At 42.5% G+C, this 19,652-nt stretch overlaps 1 protein-coding gene across 3 annotated transcripts in view; it reads left to right on the top strand.

The window, feature by feature from the left end:
* FOCAD (focadhesin) overlaps positions 1-19,652 on the top strand; it is a 471,722-nt gene that overhangs the window by 432,611 nt on the left and 19,459 nt on the right. For all 3 annotated transcript variants that reach the window (XM_033919504.1, XM_033919495.1, XM_033919513.1), the window contains 3 exons: positions 966-1,226; positions 4,929-5,018; positions 9,080-9,257. In XM_033919504.1, coding sequence (XP_033775395.1) covers positions 966-1,226; positions 4,929-5,018; positions 9,080-9,257 — 529 coding nt within the window. The remainder of the gene's footprint in view (positions 1-965; positions 1,227-4,928; positions 5,019-9,079; positions 9,258-19,652) is intronic.

Below are 19,652 nucleotides of genomic sequence, written 5' to 3'. Positions count from 1 at the left end.
AGCTGTAGCGAACCTCACAGGCCGCTCTCCACCTCCTCAGAGGGAATGTGCTACTGAGGTGGAAAGCGGCCTGCGAGGTTCGCTACAGCTGGCTGGTGATCCTCAGCAGGCTGCTTTGAAGAGGAGACCAGGTGAAAGCAGACGCGAATGAATGAGCAGCAGCGGTGGCAGCGGTTTGTGCCGGTGGGCCAGAAGAGACCAGGAAGCCGAGATGGAGGGAGGGTAGGAACGGCGAGCCTATTCTGAAAGTGAGACCGAGAAGAAGAAGGAGGGGACATACAGGGGACAGGGACGGGCCCTGGTATAGAATTACCCAGAGGGAGAGAAGAAGGGGTCCAGATGTGTATATGCTGGACTGAGTGGAGGATGGGGAGGGGTGGGGAAGAAATAAAACAGAGGAGAGGGAGAGAGGGAAGGAACAGAAAGAGCAAGAAATTAGACACAAGGGATGGTGTGGTTACGATGTGTACCATATCAGAGTTCACATGACAGCCCCATTACAGGTACCTGTCCTGTTCTGCCAGAGGAGAGCAGTGCTTCATGCCATGGCAGTCTCCAAAGCCTCTGGTTTTGCTTTGAAATTTAAATATCTGGAGTCCTATAATCAAAGCAGACCTATTGGCATCATGTGTTCAAACATGGAATGAAATGAATGGTGGAGGAGCAGGCAAAACAATGTAAGAAATGTTACTTTTCCTGCCACCTAGAGGAAGGGGTCAAAAATCATGTGGGAAAAGAAAGAGATAAGAACATATGAATAGGGAAGGAGCATGGAGTTCATCTATCTGGGTGGTGTGGTGTGTAAGAGGGAATGAATAGAGATATAACAAATGTAAGTGCAAATACAATGACATTGTGAAATTTGGTTCACTGTGCTATAAGAATCAAGTATTTCTGAAAGGGTGTCATCAAATAAAGCTCCACATGTATATAAAATTTACCTTTCTGTGTAATTTGACACACAGTTAAGAACCAGAAAGCACCTATTCACTTCAATGCTATTGTGGATGAAACATGTCTCAGAAGACAAGCTACAGATGTTTGCAGAAGTTTTTATGGTGCAGCACTTTGAAGCCAAGAGCAGGCTAAAAAACCAAGAGCTGTGTCTGAGCATCTTGGAAGGAGTGAGCCAAGGCCTGAAGTTTCCCAGTCCCCCCCAGTACTGCTGGAATGCCTTATGTAATACAACAGAGAAAATATATGAGTTGTTGCCAAATGAGATTCAGGTGGGTAAAATAAGCTGCCTCGCATTTTTCAGAAAGCAAAATAAAACGATTAAAGCTGCTTGTCACAAAATGCTATGAAGGCAAATGGCCTTGGTTCTAAATGTTTAAAATGGAACTTGATTCAAAATGTACAAATTGGGCAAACATGTGAACATCATCAATCATAGTCTATTTTTTATAATAGTAAGGAATGTCATCTTGTGTTCATTACAACCTGTTTCTTATGCTCATCTTCTTCTAGCCATCTCATTTTGGAATGAGGAATTAAAGTGAGGATGTAGAAGAGCCACAGTAGAAGGTGGGTGGGATGAGAAATTGCAGGGGAAAAGAGGAGAGGGCTTCAGCAATGATAGGGGGTGAGAAGAGAGCAAGACATGGAAGTGAATAGGAGTGAAAGCATGGTAGCAGGGCTGGGAGATGCCACAGGATGAATGGAGGGGTGGGGTTTAGGATTGGGAGGCTTCAGTGGCATGAGGGGGTTGAGGCTGGCAAGTAAAATGGGACAAGAGGTGAACTGAGACTGATAGATATCTGTGAGAGGGAGAGTTTGGACACAGGCAACTGAATGGGGTCATGGCCCTAGCAATTTTTGTCCCCAACATTATTGATAACCAATGAGATTTTGGGGATAGGGGCACAGGTGAGAGACAGAGCTTAGTTTATTTGGCCCTCCCAAGTAAAATGATGATCCTCTGCTTCTGGTTTGGGAGATATAGAGGAGGGGTGCAGGGCTGAAAGGTGTTAGCAGCAGAGGCAGAGAGGGAAAGAATGCTGGGTCAGGAGGCATCTGAAGGGTCACTTTAGGACTAGGAAGACAAGACAGTTATAATGGGGTCAAGAAGGAATGCACTGCTGGGAATAGTACTGGAGGCTGTTACTCAGGCTAGAAGTGATGGGTACAGTTTGCATGCCTCAAGCAGGAAATGGGACTAGCAGAGTCAATGAGAGGGAGGGAGAAAAATGGTGATATCAGGGCTCCGAGTAGGATGTTGGCAGTGAAAAAATGTATTTATTTATAACATTTGCTACCCCACACTATCCATACAATTCTAAGTTCCTTGCAATAAGAACAAACATAATTAGGAAGGACTAGGTTCATGGCATTATTAATATTTAGTTCATACCTTTTTCAGTACTGTAGTAGCTCAAGGTGACTTATGTTCAGTATCAGTACCAACAGAAAGGATAATCAGAAGGTTTGAAGGGTAAAGCATGCACTAAGATATGGGTATCAGGGTGAGGGTGAGGACTGTTCAGAGACATGAGAGGGAGGTTCTGGAAAGGAAGAGAGGTCAAGGCAAAAAGAGGTACATTTCAGAGGGAGGTGGTTGGTTTTGCCTATGATTTTCCTCATATGTCGCTGTTTTTATTATTTTTATAATTGTGCTTTTAATTTATGGTGGTATGTCATATTCTTAAACTGAAGCTATCAGTGGTGGGAAAGGGAGATATGGGGAAGTGGGTTCGTAGCAGTGGGAGTAGAGGTTAGTAATGGGAGAAAGGGGACATGGGATGGGGATGGGGTCAGGGCCAAGTAAAGGAAGCATCAGGGGCAGGGGTGGTTGTGAAAAAATCATGGGGAGAGGGGTACATCTGGTGTATCAGTAGTGTGGAAGGTAGTTAAGAAATGGCATGCAGAGTCAGATGAGGGGGTTAAGTACAAGGCAAGGGGCATGTCACAAAGTAGGATAAGGCTAACAGTGACTAGGAGAGGGAAAGCATGTCTTAAGTGGTGGGTGGAAGGTTGTTCGTGTGGCAAGGAGAGTTGCCTGTTGTCAGCAGGATGAAATGCTAGAAGATATCAGTGGTGGGAGGCCAGGAGAGGACCTAATAGCAGGAAAAGGTAAGAGAGGGATTAGGAGTGGGGTAGAGACTAAGATTAAAGATAATAGCAGGGGACTTACAAGTGGTTAGCTTAGCAGGGTTTAAAAAAGGTTTGGACAATTTCCTAAAAGAGAAATCCATTTCTTATTCCTATGATAAGAATAAAATCTGTTTTTCTCCTTGGGATCTTGCCAGGTACGCGTGACCTGGTTTGGTTACTGTTGGAAACAGGATATTGGACTTGATGGACCTGAAGGCCCTGATGGAGAGTAGTAGAATAGGGGCCCCATCCTGATGCTGTATATTGCATCTTTAAGATATATCTGTGAGATGGGCCATAAGAGCTATAAGATTAAACATTGCTTGCAAGCCAAAAGTGATGAGATTTTTGCAGCTTTAAGAAACACAGCTTTACCCTCTGTCCTATTTGAAGTCTAAAATCTGCTTACAAGAGAAATTTATATCCTGTATATTTTCAGGAAATTATGGGGGCATGTAAACTGATACAGGGGAAGGAACTGGGACTTGTATACTTCCTTTTTATAATTATACAACCACACTCAAAGTGGTTTACATACAAGTACATCCAAAGAAAAATATTGCAGAGACGATGTACTTTGTACCAAGTTTTTATTTCACTCAATAAACATGTGGTTTTTGTAATATGGTCCACCTTAATGACAAAGGAACAAGGACCCGACTCGGTCCGTGTTTCGATTAACATATCTTCCTCAGGGGTCTTAAAAGTAAGATGTATGAAAATATGTTGCTGTTTGTGGAGTGTATGAAGATGTGGTGAGACTCTGTGTGGTATGGAGTGACAGTGTATGTGAAGATTCTTCCTTCCTTAGCTCTCTAGCTTGGAAATTCAAAGACCCCTGTCAGTTGTCTGTCTTAGAGGGTTTTCAGAGCAAACAGACCTTTGGTCTGTCCCCATATGGCAATTCCTATGATGATATGTTTTAAGAATGCAGAAGAGAGAGGTTTGAGAGAGAAGTAAGGAGAAGTAAGAAAAATGGAGCTGATGGATGGAGAAGGAACATAAGGGTTTCCTACAGAAACCTAAGACTTCAGTCAGGAGGGGAGAAAAAGGAAATGACAGTATCAATGCAAAGCAAGGACATGTTTGCAGCATTCAGCATTGGTACAAGAGAGTGGGAGGATGGAGGAAGCAGGGATTCAAGAGGCTGCTTCTTCACTGTTGCCAGTGCAGCACTTTTCATGCTTGCTGAGTGCTTATAGACATCAGACAAATTTTTTTTTTATATATCTTTATTCTTTTTCAAAAATTACAACAAGTGTACAACATTCATTCAGAAATACCTTAATTATATAAGAATCCCACCCCTCCCGCCCATATACCAATAAATATCAATTATCAATTATTATCCTTCAGAATCCCACCCCCTTATCTTATTCAATATTTTGGTGTTTAAGATGTCTGATCATTAAAATAAATCGCCAATGGCCCCCATATCTTTTTAAACTTATTATAATTACCTTGTTGCAGAGCAAATACCCTTTCCATCTTATAAATATGGCACACTGAATTCCACCAAAAAGTATAATTTAATTTAGTATAATCTTTCCAATTCCCTGTAATCTGCTGAATGGCATCAGACAAACTAATAGAGAGAGCTTGGTAAGATTCAGTGAATACCTTTGTAATTATAAAAATAAGCAAGGTCAAAAGAAGAAGCATCAAAGCTAAGGAGTTGCAAATCTGTGTTTTGATAAGTCTAGCTAATAGAAGTATATCACTATAAAAAAAAAAAGTAACAGCATAAATGTTTTCATTGCTCAAATGGCTTGTTATGTTTTCTTATGGAATAATTATTTTACTGCATTGTTTATCTATTTTGGTTTTATTTTTCCTAGACTTTTGAGGTGGAGCTTTACATTAACATTGCAAAATGCTTCTCAGAAATGGCAGATACAGAAATAGATCGAATATGTCATGTCTCTAAGGTAACTGATGCATGATCTAAATTGTGTAAGATTTAATTTGCCCTTACAGTTCAGTGCTGATTGGTTATGCAGGCTGCTTTAAGGTATTATAAACATCAAATAATTTGTATGTAATTTAAAAATGTTTACTCCTACTCAGCAGGGGCAATGGCAATCTTTTTTTATAAATACTATACTGTTCTCATAGATTAGTTTTAAATACTAGAAAAACAAATTAAGAATGCAGATGAGCTAATTCAATCTTTTCTAGTGCGTTTATAATCTCTTGATTTATTAATTGTCATCTTGTAAATATCTGTCCTACTCTTACAATTAGTACCGATATAGAAGAGAGAACATGCCCCCCCCCCCCCTCCTAATCAAAATTGCTAAGCTACGAAACAATGTTACCCATTTTGGATAACCAATAATTATCAGTGATCCTGCTGGATGTGATTACGTAAATCCATCTCTTAACCTGTACAAGTTCAAATTCAAAATGTGTTCACACAGCTAAAGATTTTCCCAAAGGTAGGAGAAACTGATTGAAGCTGACAAATTATTCACACTACAAAAAAGAAATAGTGTTTTCACTTTTATATTAAGAACAGGATCCCAGTTATTATATCTAATCTCAAACTTAGAAATTAAAAAACAATACCTCGCTTGCAAAAGGCCTGAATTCCACTCAACAAAACTACCTATACCATGCTGTTATATAAATGCAAGATCTGTATGCAACAAAACCTCCCTGATCAGAGGTATTGATAATGGAATCCAAATCTAACCCTATAACATTAGAGATCTGTCCAGTGGGCTACAAGATCACACAGATCAACAGACTGAGGGATAAGAGAGGAGGAATAGCAATAATATATAAAAGCTGCTTAGAAATGTAAGAAGTTAGCTGTGTGAACCAGAAATAAAGCTGTTGTTTTGTCATCTTAAAAGAGAACCAGCACAACAGCCTCATGGCCTCATACTTTGTTATAGATCTCCTGGTCCCTGGTCAAAATGTGCACCAAAAGTATGTGAATTTGTCTCTAATATGGCACTAACATGTTCCTCTCTGACACTGCTAGGTGACTTTAATCTACTTTTAGAAAATATTTTAAATGAAGATGTTAATGAATTTAATCAATTTCTCAACAATTTTTCATCTCTATGTATCACAATAGACCCTAAGCACGAAACAGGTAACATGCTAGATCAGGGGTGCCCACACTTTTTGGGCTTGCGAGCTACTTTTAAAATGACCAAGTCAAAATGATCTACCAACAATAAAATTTTAAAAAAACACAACGCACACTGTACGCATAGAAAATGTTAATTATCATTCCTATTCCAGGGTTTTTCAAAGAGGTCAAAGCAGATGACTCTATGCACTATCACCTCAGTAACAACCATACAAAAATAGACAAATATACCCCCCCTCCCTTTTTACTAAACCACAATAGCAGTTTTTAGAGCGCAGGGAGCTGCGCTGAATGCCCAGCGCTGCTCTCGATGCTCATAGGCTCCCTGCGCTAAAAAGCTCTATTGCAGTTTAGTAAAAGGGGACCTTAGTGTAAAATATAGACAGCAGATATAAATTCAGACACATTTTGATCACTAAATTTAAAATAAAATCATTTTTCCTACCTTGTCTGGTGATTTCATGAGTCTCTGGTTGCACTTTCTTCTTCTGACTGTGCATCCAATCTTTCTTCCCTTCTTTTAGCCTGTATGCTTCCTCTCCTCCAGACCTCGTTCCCTCCCCCAACTTTTCCTTCCTCTCTCCCTGCCCTTTCTTTCTCTCTGCCTCCCTTTCTTTTTTTTTCTGTTTCTCTTCTTTCCTTCTGTCTCCCTGCCTGCCCTTTTTCTTTCTTTCTCCCTGCCCTCCCCTCAAGCCACTGCCATCGGGGACCAGGACACAAACCGCCACCAATAACAAGCCCGAAAGCCGACGCCGCCCCAAGCTCTCCCTGCTTCGGCCGACCAGCATTCCTCTCCCCGACGTCAATTCTGCCGTCGTGGAGAGGAAGGCTGATTGGCCGAAGATCGCGATCGACCTATTGGGGGAAATGCTGCCGGGTCCTGCCTTCGCGGAAACAGAAAGTAGGCAGGACCCGGCAGCAAGAAGAGCAAATGCTTCACTAACCTGTCTCCCGCCTTAGCCCATAGCGAACGCTTGCTTCAGGGCTCTCAACATGTGCGTGCCGGCTTCCCTTCTCCCCCCCCCCCCCCGGACATAACTTCCGGTTTCGGAGGGAAGAGAAGGGAAGCCGGCACGCACATGTTAGAGCCACGGAGCATAAGTTCGCTACGGGCTGAAATCTCCAAGCCGGATTTTTTTGTTTTTTTTTAATGTTCAGCGGCGGCAGCAGCAGCAGTTGACAGCTGGGCGGACCGCCCAGCTAAAAGGCCCTAGAGAGAACACTGGAGAGGAAGGCTGATCGGCCCGGTAGATCAGGACGGCAACACGAGTCTATCACGGAGCCCGGGATGGGCTCCGCGATCGACTCGCGTTGCCTTCCTGAGCTACTGGTCGATCGCGATCGACGTGTTGGGCACCCCTGTGCTAGATATAGCAAACAAACCAAAACTCTTGTGCTACACTGAATAGTTACCACTAGTCTTATCAGACCATTATATATAAATTATATGCATGCCGTTAGTGCTGAGTATTGGTCAATAAAGGGTTTGGACTATTCCTGGGTCATGTCCTCAAAAACTGTGCAGTAGTCACAGCTCTTCTGTGCTTGTGTAGCAGACTGTTCCCAACACCCCCCTCCCACACACACACACACAAAAAAAAAAATCCCTGGTGGTTCAGTGGACCCCTCTCCAAAAAATTGACCATGATCCAGTGGACCGACTGACTCAATTCAGCAGGGCGTAGGGCTGGTCCCAATCCTCTAGTCACCAATTGCCTCAACCACCTTCCCTCCAAAACCCCTCAATGTACCTTTGGAAGGGAGTAGGAGGATTGCCTATTCCTTCCTTCCTCTAGGCCCGCCCTCTTCAAAATGGCAGCACCCCAGCCCTGCCTGGGATGCACTGGGAAGGGTGTAAATATCATATAAGGCAGAAATCCTTATATCATACTTAGACCCCTCCCAGAGCAGGGGCGGGGTGCCACCATTTTGAAGAGGGTGGGCCCAGAGGCAGGAGGGTGTAGACATCTGTCGTATCTCCTTCCAAAGTTATAAGAAGGGGTCTTAGGGCAATGGTTGGGGCCAGTGGTGACTAGGGGGTTGGGCTTAGCCCAGCCTGGGGCCTGCTAGGTCAGGTTGGTGGGTCCATTGGACTAACAAGCAGGGAGGGGTCTGCTGGACATCCAGATATATTTTTTTTAGTTTGGGGAGATGGGAGGGGGTCTGCTGGACAACCAGGGAATTCTTTTGTTTAAAAGAGAGAGGCACAGGAAAGTGTTTGGGGGAGAGGGGTCATGGCATGCTTCTGTGACTTTCATGTCAATACCTGCCAATCAACGCTCAGGTACTCACAGAAAAGTAAAGCACAGGACCCTACCAGTAGTTAAGAGCTGTCGTTAATTTGGCAGGGGTTTTCTATACACCCATTCCAGTCAGTCCTATTAGTCTCTTGTTTGTTACCCTTTTCTTTAAATTATTTTTTGTATAAATTATTTTTGAATGTTAAACCGCCTAGAAGGATGATAGGTGGTTTAACAAATTTTTAATAAAACTTGAAACTTGAAAACTTAAACTTGATTCTGAACATTGCACTTAATCTGCTAATGATCATGTTTTAATTCTACCAAGCTCATTAGCATGGGACTGTCGGTCACTGCTTTTGTATACCGTAAATCAGTGTCTGAAAGCCTCTCTACATTGGCCGCACAATATTGTTTCATTTAGACTGGCTAAAACCAGCATGGTAAGTTTTGTGCACATCCCCCCTAGTTTGGAAAAGCATTCTTTATTGAAGTAAAAACAACGAATCTTTGACTTGCAAGGATTTGATTAGTATGAAAATCTGAGGGTGTTTCATCTACCATTTTACCATTGGAATGATGGTACCCATGTTTTTGTGCCTTTAGAACCCTGTTCTTTGTTAACATAAGATGTCTTGCTTTGCAGGAAAATATTGAGAAGTCCACCTTCATGAGAGTGTATTTGGTCTCTCAAGGCCGCGTTCCCTTACTGTGTTTAAATGACGTTATTAGTGTTGGTGCTGAGTGTAACCAGAAAGATACTGTTGTTTGGATGATGATGCAAGGTTTATACCAAGCACGGCTCGTAAGTCATGAAAATACAGGTAAGAAAGGCTAAAGATCTTTTTTTTTTTAATTCTTTATTCATTTTCAATCTTACATCAAGTGTACAAACAGTGAAACAATACAATTAAACACATCACTTGACAATCTTTCTAATTTATTTTACAATACATAAAATTACCACCCTCCCCTCCCATCATTCCTCTATTATTTTCCCAAAAGGCTAAAGATCTAAAACAGGCAAACACCAAAGAATAGTTATATATAAATAATGAATATCCTCTGTTGTAGATTAAGTAGTATTTGCCTTTCAGCCAATAGAGAAGGGCTCGATAGTCCACTCGTTGGGTTCAGATCCGAGAATTATGTGCTGAGAGTTGCCACTTCATGTTTTTTCTTCTCCAGTTTTTCCAGTAACTTCCAAGTCAGGGTAGCTAACTGTGTCTTGACTCTCTAGTTTTAGTTTTTAGAGTATGTAGCTCCTCTAAATAATTCTATTGCTTCACAGGGCATTGTCCTAGCTTATCCCCCAAACTATTCCAAAATACTATAAAAAGCAGATTTTAAACAGGAAAAAGCTATTGTGAATATGATTTAGACAGACACTACAAAAAAGTAAAAATTGATGATTTACTTCATTGGGTTGGGAAAGAAATTCTCATGGTTGCAGTGTTAGTTACATATGCCCACTGACATTCTTATGCTCCTCCTGTTACACACTTTAATATAGATTTGATATGATAAGCCTGTAGGTTTGTCTTTTAAGGAAGCTGGGGTTATTTTGGGTTTTTTAAAAAAATAAATTCTTTATTCATTTTTATAACTTGCATCAAGTGTAACAAAAAGTAACATCATTTTAACTTAAATATATCACTTGAACATAAGAACATAAGAACTGCCATCTCCGGATCAGACCCATGGTCCATCTAGTCCGGCGATCCGCACACGCGGAGGCCCTATCAGGTATATACATGATGTAGTTTTAGTCACCCATAACCCTCTATGCCTCTCGTAAGGAGATGTGCATCTAATTTGCCTTTGAATCCTAACACAGTGGATTCCTTAATAACCTCCTTTGGGAGAGCATTCCAGGCGTCCACCACTCGCTGCGTGAAGCAGAACTTCCTGACATTTGTCCTGGACTTGTCCCCCCTTAACTTCAAACCATGTCCTCTTGTCCGTGACACATTGGACAATGTAAATAATTTATTTTCCTGCTCTATTTTATCGATGCCTTTCAGTATTTTGAACGTCTCGATCATGTCCCCTCGCAGCCTCCTCTTCTCAAGGGAGAACAGTCCCAGTTTCTTGAGTCATTCCTCATAATCCAAGTTCTCCATACCTCTTATTAGCTTCGTTGCTCGTCTCTGAACCTTCTCCAGTAGTTTTATATCCTTCTTTAGGTTGGGAGACCAATGTTGGACACAGTATTCCAAGCATGGTCTGACCATTGCTCTATAAAGCGGCATTATGACTTTCTTCGATCTACTCGTGATTCCTTTCTTTATCATGCCTAACATTCTGTTTGCTTTCTTTGCCGCTGCCGCACATTGTGCCGATGGCTTCAGGGTCCTATCTATCAGTACACCCAGGTCCTTTTCTTGTTCGCTCTTACCCAGAGTTGCGCCTGACATTCTATACTCGTGTTCCTTATTCTTATTACCTAAATGCATTACTTTGCATTTCTCCACGTTGAACTTCATCTGCCATTGCTCTGCCCATTTCTCTAACTGATACAAGTCACTCTGGACTTCCTCGATATCCTCCTGCGATCTGATTGCCCGGCATAGCTTTGTGTCGTCTGCAAACTTAATGATCTCACTGGATATTCCGTCTTCCAGGTCATTGATATAAATATTAAATAGGATTGGCCCAAGTACTGAGCCCTGGGGCACACCACTAGTCACCTCCTCCCAGTCTGAGTACTTCCCATTTATGCCCACTCTCTGCTTTCTGTTTTCCAGCCATTTGCCTATCCACCTTTGTATATCTCCCTCAATTCCATGGCTTTGTAGTTTCCTGAGAAGTCTTTCATGTGGAACTTTGTCGAACGCTTTCTGGAAGTCCAAATATATTATGTCCACCGGCATTCCACTATCAATTTGCTTGTTCACGGTCTCATAAAATTGAAGTAAATTCGTTAAACATGATTTCCCTTTCCTGAACCCATGTTGACTGGGTTTCAGCAAGTCGTGTGTATCCAAGTGCCGGACTATGCTATCCTTGATCAGTGCTTCGACCATCTTTCCAGGGACAGATGTTAGGCTCACAGGTCTGTAGTTGCCCGGTTCTCCTCTAGATCCTTTTTTGAAAATTGGCGTGACATTGGCTATCTTCCAGTCATCTGGTATCTGTCCAGTTCTGATTGTCAGATTGGCAAGTTTTTGCAATAACTCTCCGATTTCAACCTTCAATTCTTTTAAGACTCTCGGGTGAATTCCATCTGGTCCAGGGGATTTGTCACTTTTGAGTTTGTCGATCTGGTAGTATATCTGGTCCAACTCCACTTCAACTGTGGTGAGGCTGTCATCTATTACTCCACTAAACACTTTCACTGCTTCTGGTATTTTTGCAGTATCCTCCTCCGTAAAGACGGACGCAAAGAAGGAATTTAGTTTGTCTGCAATTTGTTTATCTTCCTTGATGTACCCTTTTCTTCCCTGGTCGTCCAGGGGTCCCACCGCCTCTTTTGCGGGGTTTTTCCCTTTCACGTATCTAAAGAAGGGCTTAAAGTTTTTGGCCTCTTGCGCTATTTTTTCCTCATAGCCCTTTTTGGCATCCCTCACCGCCTTGTGACATTTCTTCTGATCATCTTTATGTGTTTTCCATGCTTCGGTTGTTTTCATGTGTTTCCATTTTTTGAAGGAGTCTTTCTTTTCTTTTATGGCTTCCCTCACCTGTCTGGTAAGCCATGCCGGTTCTCCCTTACCTTTTGTTCTCCCTTCTTTGGATATCCTCGGAATGTGGAGATTTTGTGCTTCTGTGATAGTATTTTTCAGTAGGGACCATGCCTGGTCTACTGTTTCGAGTTTGTCCACCTTTTTCTTGAGACGTTGTTCCACTATGGCTCTCATGCGATCGTAATTGCCCTTTTTAAAGTTTAAGGTTGTGGTTAAGGTTTTGGCACGTTTTCTATTCCCGATGTCAAGGTTAAAGGTGATCACATTGTGATCGCTCGTCCCCAGTGGTACCGTAACTTCCACTTCTTTTGTCGGTCCCGTGAGGCCGTTTAGTACCAAGTCCAGGGTGGCGTTGTCTCTTGTCGGCTCCTTTACCATTTGTTCCAGGAAGCAATCCCCTAGCGCCTCCAGGAACTTGGCCTCCTTGCTGCAGTTGGAGGTTCCTAGTTTCCAATCTATCCTCGGGAAATTGAAGTCTCCCAATATTATTACATTGCCCGTCTTGCATTCCTGTTTGATTTCCTCTATCATTTCTGAATCAGTTTCCTCTGCCTGTCCTGGGGGACGATAGTAAAGGCCAATTTTTGTGTCTGCGCTGTTTTGTCCAGGAATCTTGATCCAGAGGGACTCCAGCTTCTCTTTCGTTTCCGTCATAGCCACTCCAACAGATTCTACTTCTTCCTGAACATATAGGGCAATACCTCCACCTTTCTGCCCTACTCGATCTCTTCTATATAGTTTGTATCCCTGTAGTACTGTGTCCCATTTGTTTTCTTCATTCCACCATGTTTCTGTTATGCCAATGATATCCAACTTATCATGTCTTGCTATTGTCTCTAGTTCCCCCATTTTGTTTCCTAGACTTCTAGCATTTATATACATACATTTGAGTTCTCTTCGTGTTACGTTTTTGGACTTTCTACTCATTGCTGTCCGTACTGTTTCTTTCACGGTATCCTTAACCGCTCTAGTGTTGTCTCCCTTGTTTGCTGTGCGGTCATCCCCTCCTGTATCTGAGTTGTCCCTTCCTGCCTTGTCTTCCCTATTTGCTGTGAGGTCGTCCCCTCCTGTGTATGAGTAGTAGCCCATGGTTCCTTCATCAGGGCATCCTGTCGTCCGTGCCATCGACTGGTGGTCGACTGTCGGCTTTCCCCTATTTATTAGTTTAAAGCCTTCTCCATGTTGCCTGCCAATACTCTCGCTCCTTCCTTGTTGAGGTGTAGTCATCCTTTCTGTAATACTTGCTTTTTCCCCAGAACGCCGTCCAGTTGCGCACGAAGTCAAAGCCGCCTTCTTCGCACCATTGTCTCATCCAGGCGTTAATAGCTTGCAATTCCCCTTGTCTCTTTCCATCCGCTCTTGGTACTGGAAGGATCTCGGAGAATGCCACCTTCACCTCCCTGATCTTCAGCTGTCTTCCAAGTGAGCGGAGCTGGCCCTTCATCTCTTCCCTGTCATACTTCCGTCCGCTCACATCATTTGTTCCCACGTGGATGAGCACAGCAGTATCCTCTCCCCCTTCGCTGTCTATGATCCTGGAGATCCTGTTGGCCACATCCTTCACTCTTGCTCCAGGCAGACAGGTGACGATTCTGTCCTCTCTTCCTCCTGCGGTGTGGCTGTCCACGTGACGTATAATGGAGTCGCCTACGATGATCCCCATCTTCTTTATTCGGGGGTTTCTTGGGGGTCGTAAGTCCACGTCTATGGTATAGGGCCAGTCTTCTTCCTCCATTGCTACTCTTGAAATTGTTTTCGGCTTTCCAGATGGGGGGGCGTCTTCCTGCGTTCTCTCTCTTCCTCCTGGTGTGCAGATGTCTCCTATCTCATCTTCGGTTTTTTCTGTGTTTGCATGGGTGTCTTCACTCTTCTTTTCCAGGCCTTCTTTCTGGGTATCCTGGGTACAGCTTTCTAGCCCTGGGATCTCTACGTGTTGCTGGTGGGCTTCCTCGATGAATCTTTCTAATTCCACGATCCCTTCGCAGGTTTCGGGCTCCCCTAACAACTTCTCCTGCATGCAGTTTTCCTCCTTCCTGGCAAAGAGTTCTTTGAGTTCCATCACAGTTCCCTCCAGCAGCCGAACTTGCAGTTTCAGGCTGTCCAGCTCCTCGCATCAGCTGCAAACGTATGCCCTAGTCTAAAGAAATTTCGGACCTAGTTAAGAAGAAAAAGGAAGCATTCATCACCTACAAACATTTAGGGTACCAGGAGGCGAAAAAGGACTACCTAGACAGAGCTAAATCTGTCAAAAAAGAAGTCAGAGAGGCCAAACTCCGAATGGAAGAAGAGCTAGCACGGAATATTAAGAAAGGGGATAAAACTTTCTTTAGCTATATTAGTGACAGGAAAAGAAACAAAGTTGGGATAGAACGGCTGAAGCAATCGGACGGTAACTTTGCAGAATCAGATTCTGCCAAGGCAAACCTACTAAACGAATACTTCACCTGTGAAGCACCAGGAGCTGGTCCACAACTTCAGATGGGAGATAACCAGAAAGACCCGTTTCAGGATTTCGAGTTTATGCCAAGTAGCGTCTACAACGAACTATCAAGACTCAAAGTAAACAAGGCCATGGGACCGGACAACCTACACCCCAGGGTGCTCAGGGAATTGAGCGAAGTCCTGGCGGAACCATTATCTGTGCTTTTCAATCTTTTCTTACGCACAGGAAGAGTCCCCTTGGACTGGAAAACAGCTAACGTAGTTCCACTCCACAAAAAGGGCTGCAGGACAGAGACGGCAAACTACAGACCAGTGAGTCTCACATCTGTAGTGTGTAAACTCATGGAAACTCTGATTAAACAGAATCTTGACACAATCTTAAACGAGGATAACCTACGTGACCCCCACCAACACGGGTTCACCAAGGGTAGATCATGCCAATCTAATCTGATTAACTTTTTTGACTGGGTTACTAGACAACTAGATGCCGGAGAATCACTGGATGTGGTATATTTGGATTTCAGTAAAGCATTTGATAGCGCCCCACACAGAAGGCTATTGAACAAGTTGAAAACGATGGGGTTGGGAGACACTCTCAGTCTCAAAATTTTTAGAACCTAAATCGCTAAACATTCTACTTCATTCTTTGATCATTTCTAAACTGGACTATTGTAACTCTCTTTTCTTAAACATTACCCAAAAAGAAAAAAAAACGCTTACAAATCATACAAAATACCGCCATTAAACTCATTTATAAAGGGAAAAAATATGACCATGTGACTCCCTTCTTAATTAAATCACACTGGCTCCCTATTAATCATCGGATTACCTATAAAATTCTATTGTTAACTTTCAAAACCTTAGACACCAATGAACCCCAATTCATAAATAAATTACTTATCCCTTATACTTCTTCACGTTCTTTGCGATCAAATAACCACAAACTTCTAACTATTCCTTCGTTAAAAATCATTGGAACCCGTCGTCAGGATATGTTTTCTGTAGTAGCACCTCAACTCTGGAACTCTTTACCTTTATACTTAAGAGAAATAAATAACTTAAACGATTTTAAAAAGAATTTAAAATGCTTTTTATTTAAAGACGCTTTTAATATTTAAAATTATCCAAGTGCTCTTTTTATATCTCAAGATCCGTTATATTGCTGAATTCTTATTTTATGATATAATTTTTAATCTAAAATTTCTGTAATTTTTATGATCTTTATATCTTCTAACATTTAATTTGTAATTGTATATTTTACTAATATGATTTTATCTTAAAACTTAATGTATAAATTGTTAAATTTTTTATATTTTATGTTATTTACTGTTTCAATATTGTGTTTACTTACAAACTGTAATTCGCTTAGAAATAATCTAATTAAGCGTTTAATCAAATATAAATAAAACTTGAAACTTGAAACTTGAAACTCTAACTACTTGGGTTGGGGATTGGCTGAGCGGTAGACTTCAAAGGGTGGTGGTGAACGGTATCCCATCTAAGGCGTCGGATGTGATCAGTGGGGTGCCGCAGGGCTCAGTCCTGGGCCCGATTTTATTCAATTTATTCATAAGAGATATGACGCAAGGACTTAAAGGAAGGGTTGCACTGTTTGCTGACGACGCCAAACTTTGCAACATAGTAGGCAAAAGCGTATTACCTGACAATATGACACATGATCTACTACTGCTGGAAAGATGGTCAACTACTTGGCAGCTAGGCTTTAATGCTAAAAAATGCAAGATAATGCACCTGGGCAAGAATAATCCGCGTAGAACTTATGTACTGAATGGGGAAACATTGGTTAAGACCACCGCAGAACGCGATCTAGGGGTGATTATTAGTGAGGATATGAAGGCTGCCAATCAAGTGGAAAAGGCTTCCTCCAGGGCAAGACAGATGATGGGTTGCATCCGCAGAGGTTTTGTCAGCAGGAGACCTGAAGTAATGATGCCGTTATACAGATCCATGGTGAGGCCTCACTTAGAGTACTGTGTTCAGTTCTGGAGACCACACTACCGTAAAGACATACTAAGAATCGAGTCGGTTCAACGAATGGTGACAAGGATGGTCTTGGGGCTCAAGGATCTCACGTATGAAGAAAGATTAAAAAAGTTGCGGCTGTACTCACTTGAGGAAAGAAGAGAACGGGGAGACATGATTGAAACGTATAAGTACATCACGGGACGCATCGAGTTGGAAGATGATCTCTTCTGTCTCATGGGACCCTCAAACACCAGAGGGCATCCGATGAAAATCAGGGGAGGGAAATTTCGTAGTGACTCCAGAAAGTACTTCTTCACCGAGAGAGTGGTGGATCATTGGAATAGACTCCCATTGCAGGTGATTAAGGCCAGCAGCGTGACGGATTTTAAGAAGAAATGGGATATTCACGTGGGATCTCTAGGGGAGTGAACTCTGGGGGGCGGATAATTGGAATGGGCAGACTTGGTGGGCTATAGCCCTTTTCTGCCGTCTTTTTCTATGTTTCTATGTTTCTAGTCCCCGAGGGGAGGTAGTCATACATACTGCAGCCGGTGCAGAAGACTGGAAAGCCCAACTTCTGTCTTCCGTGGGCGCTCATGTCTTGTTCCCCTTCTCATTTGTGTGTGTCCTGCCCTCTTGATAGCAGTCCTCCTGCTGATTGTTGGTCTCGGTTGTGTTGGTGCTGTTTGAGAGTGCTTGACTCGGTGTGTGCTTTTTGAGAGTGCTTGTCTCGGTGTGTGCTGTGTGGTTAGGTAATAATAAACAAAAGAACAATAACCGGAATGTAACTTACGTATTGGGGCTCCCTGTTAGTCGGCCCAGCTTCCTGGCTTCTTCTGCAGGCTCCTTTGCAAAGGCGCTCTTGCTAAGGCGAGCGCCTTTACCGCTCGCCTTCGCCACGCGCCGAACAGCTGAGCGCCGTTGGCTCTCCTCCTATTAAGGGGGAGTCCGGCGCTCTGGTGTTGACGCTGGCGGTGACGCGTTGGGGGTGGGCGGAGCTCCCTCACGCTCCCCCACGCTACCGCTCGCCGCCTGCCTCCTGCTTTTTCTCTCTCCTCTCTCCCGCCGCTGTCCTCGCCGGGCCTGCCCTCTCCTGCACCGGCCGAAGCTGCTCTGTGTAGCGCCGCGCTCTCCTCCTGTTAAGGGGGAGTCCGGCGCTCTGGTGTTGACGCTGGTGGTGACGCGTTGGGGGTGGGCGGAGCTCCCCCACGCTACCGCTCGCCGCCTGCCTCCTGCTTCTTCTCTCTCCTCTCTCCCGCCGCTGTTCTCGCCAGGCCTGCCCTCTCCTGCACCGGCCGAAGCTGCTCTGTGTAGCGCCGCGCTCTCCTCCTGTTAAGGGGGAGTCCGGCGCTCTGGTGTTGACACTGGCAGTGACGCGTTGGGGGTGGGCGGAGCTCCCTCACGCTCCCCCACGCTACCGCTTGAAATTCTATAATTAATCATACTCAATATATTTTATCCCATTCCTTCCCAACTCTTCAATATATCATAACACATATATCATATAATAAAGAATTTCCTAGTAAAAATTAAAAAAATTACCCCCTCCCCATTATTTCATTTGTACTAACCAGGGAAATGATATTTATTCATTGTAATAATTTGTTAATGGCCCCCACACATCTTGAAATTTATTAAAATTTCCTTTCTGAAGAGCTAATGTTCTTTCCATTTTATAAATATGACACACTGAATTCCACCAAAAACTGTAGTTTAATCTATTCCATGTTATTTGTTGTATGGCGACTCCTGTTAAAATAAGTAAGAGCTTATTATTTTTGGAAGATATTTGGCTCTTAGCCCTCAAAGACATGCCAAATAATACTGTATCATATGATAATGCCACATAATTTTCTAACAAACTATTAATTTGGCCCCAAATTGATTTCCAGAAAGCCATAATAAATGGACAATAGAACAATAAATGATCTAAAGTCCCTGCTTCAAGATGACAATGCCAACATCTATCTGACTTAGAGCAATCAAATTTTTTTAAACGAACAAGGGTCCAGAATGCTCTATGTAACAGGAAAAACCATGTTTGTCTCATAGATGCAGTCATCGTACCTCTCATCCTCCAAGACCAAATTGATAAAACAGTTCTTAGATAAAGGTTGCATTTGATGCCCCCTTCCGTTTTGGGTCTGAATACACGCAGACTAACAATCTAATTAAAAAAGGCTATTGTGCGGCACTTACCTCCACCCCCTTAGTACTTGGCAATTAGGGCATTCACCCCTTGCTCACCCCTTCTGATGGCTTACATTACATTAGTGACTTGTTTATTCTGTCATTACCTTGCGGTTCTAAGCAAATTGCAAAAGAGGTGTTCTGGACATATCCAGGCGAATTACAGGATTAGGAACAAATAACAGGGGCCAATGACATGTTAGTTATTTAACTGGGAAGTTGTAGGATCTGGGAATAGATTGAAATGATAAGATACGGCATTAGTTTGTCCTGATAAAGTTCTTGAATAACAAGGTCTTTATTTCTCTTCTGAAGGTTTTGTAGTCTGGTGTTGTAATCAGTAGATTGGAGAGGTGATAGTCTAGTTTCGCTGCCTGTGTAGCAAGTAGGCTATCGTATATTTTCTTGCACTGTGGCTCTGTTGAAACTGAACCAACTATGTGTATCAAGTTTATCTAGGAGTTTTTCTGGTTGCAGCTGACAAAAACCTTCATAAATCAGGCCACCATGTATATTTTATTTAAATAAAAGCATTGTCTTCATTTTGCTATTAGGCTTTTATTGGTTATGACAGGGGTCACCATACAACATATCACAAGTAACTGGAAGAATTGGAGTATACTTAATTATAGTTTTTGGTGGAACTCACTTTGTCACATTTATAGAATGGAAAAAAAAGTAGCTATACAAAAAGGAAATTATAATAAATTTAAGGAGATTTGGGGGCCATTGATAAATTATTGTAATGAATAGATACCATTTTTTTTTTCAATATAAGAACATTGCAATACAGGGATGGGTTGGGGGGTTCTGGATTATATCAAATGTTTAGATCAATAGAAAATAATTTTTATAAAATATATTTGATTATATATATTATAGTAGGGGTGGGAGGGAAGGGATAAACTTTATATTTTA

This window comes from Geotrypetes seraphini, chromosome 1 (genome assembly GCF_902459505.1).
Source record: "Geotrypetes seraphini chromosome 1, aGeoSer1.1, whole genome shotgun sequence".
Taxonomy (NCBI): domain Eukaryota; kingdom Metazoa; phylum Chordata; class Amphibia; order Gymnophiona; family Dermophiidae; genus Geotrypetes; species Geotrypetes seraphini.
Note: the sequence above shows the minus strand (reverse complement) of the source record. Positions and strands in the feature narration are given on the sequence as shown.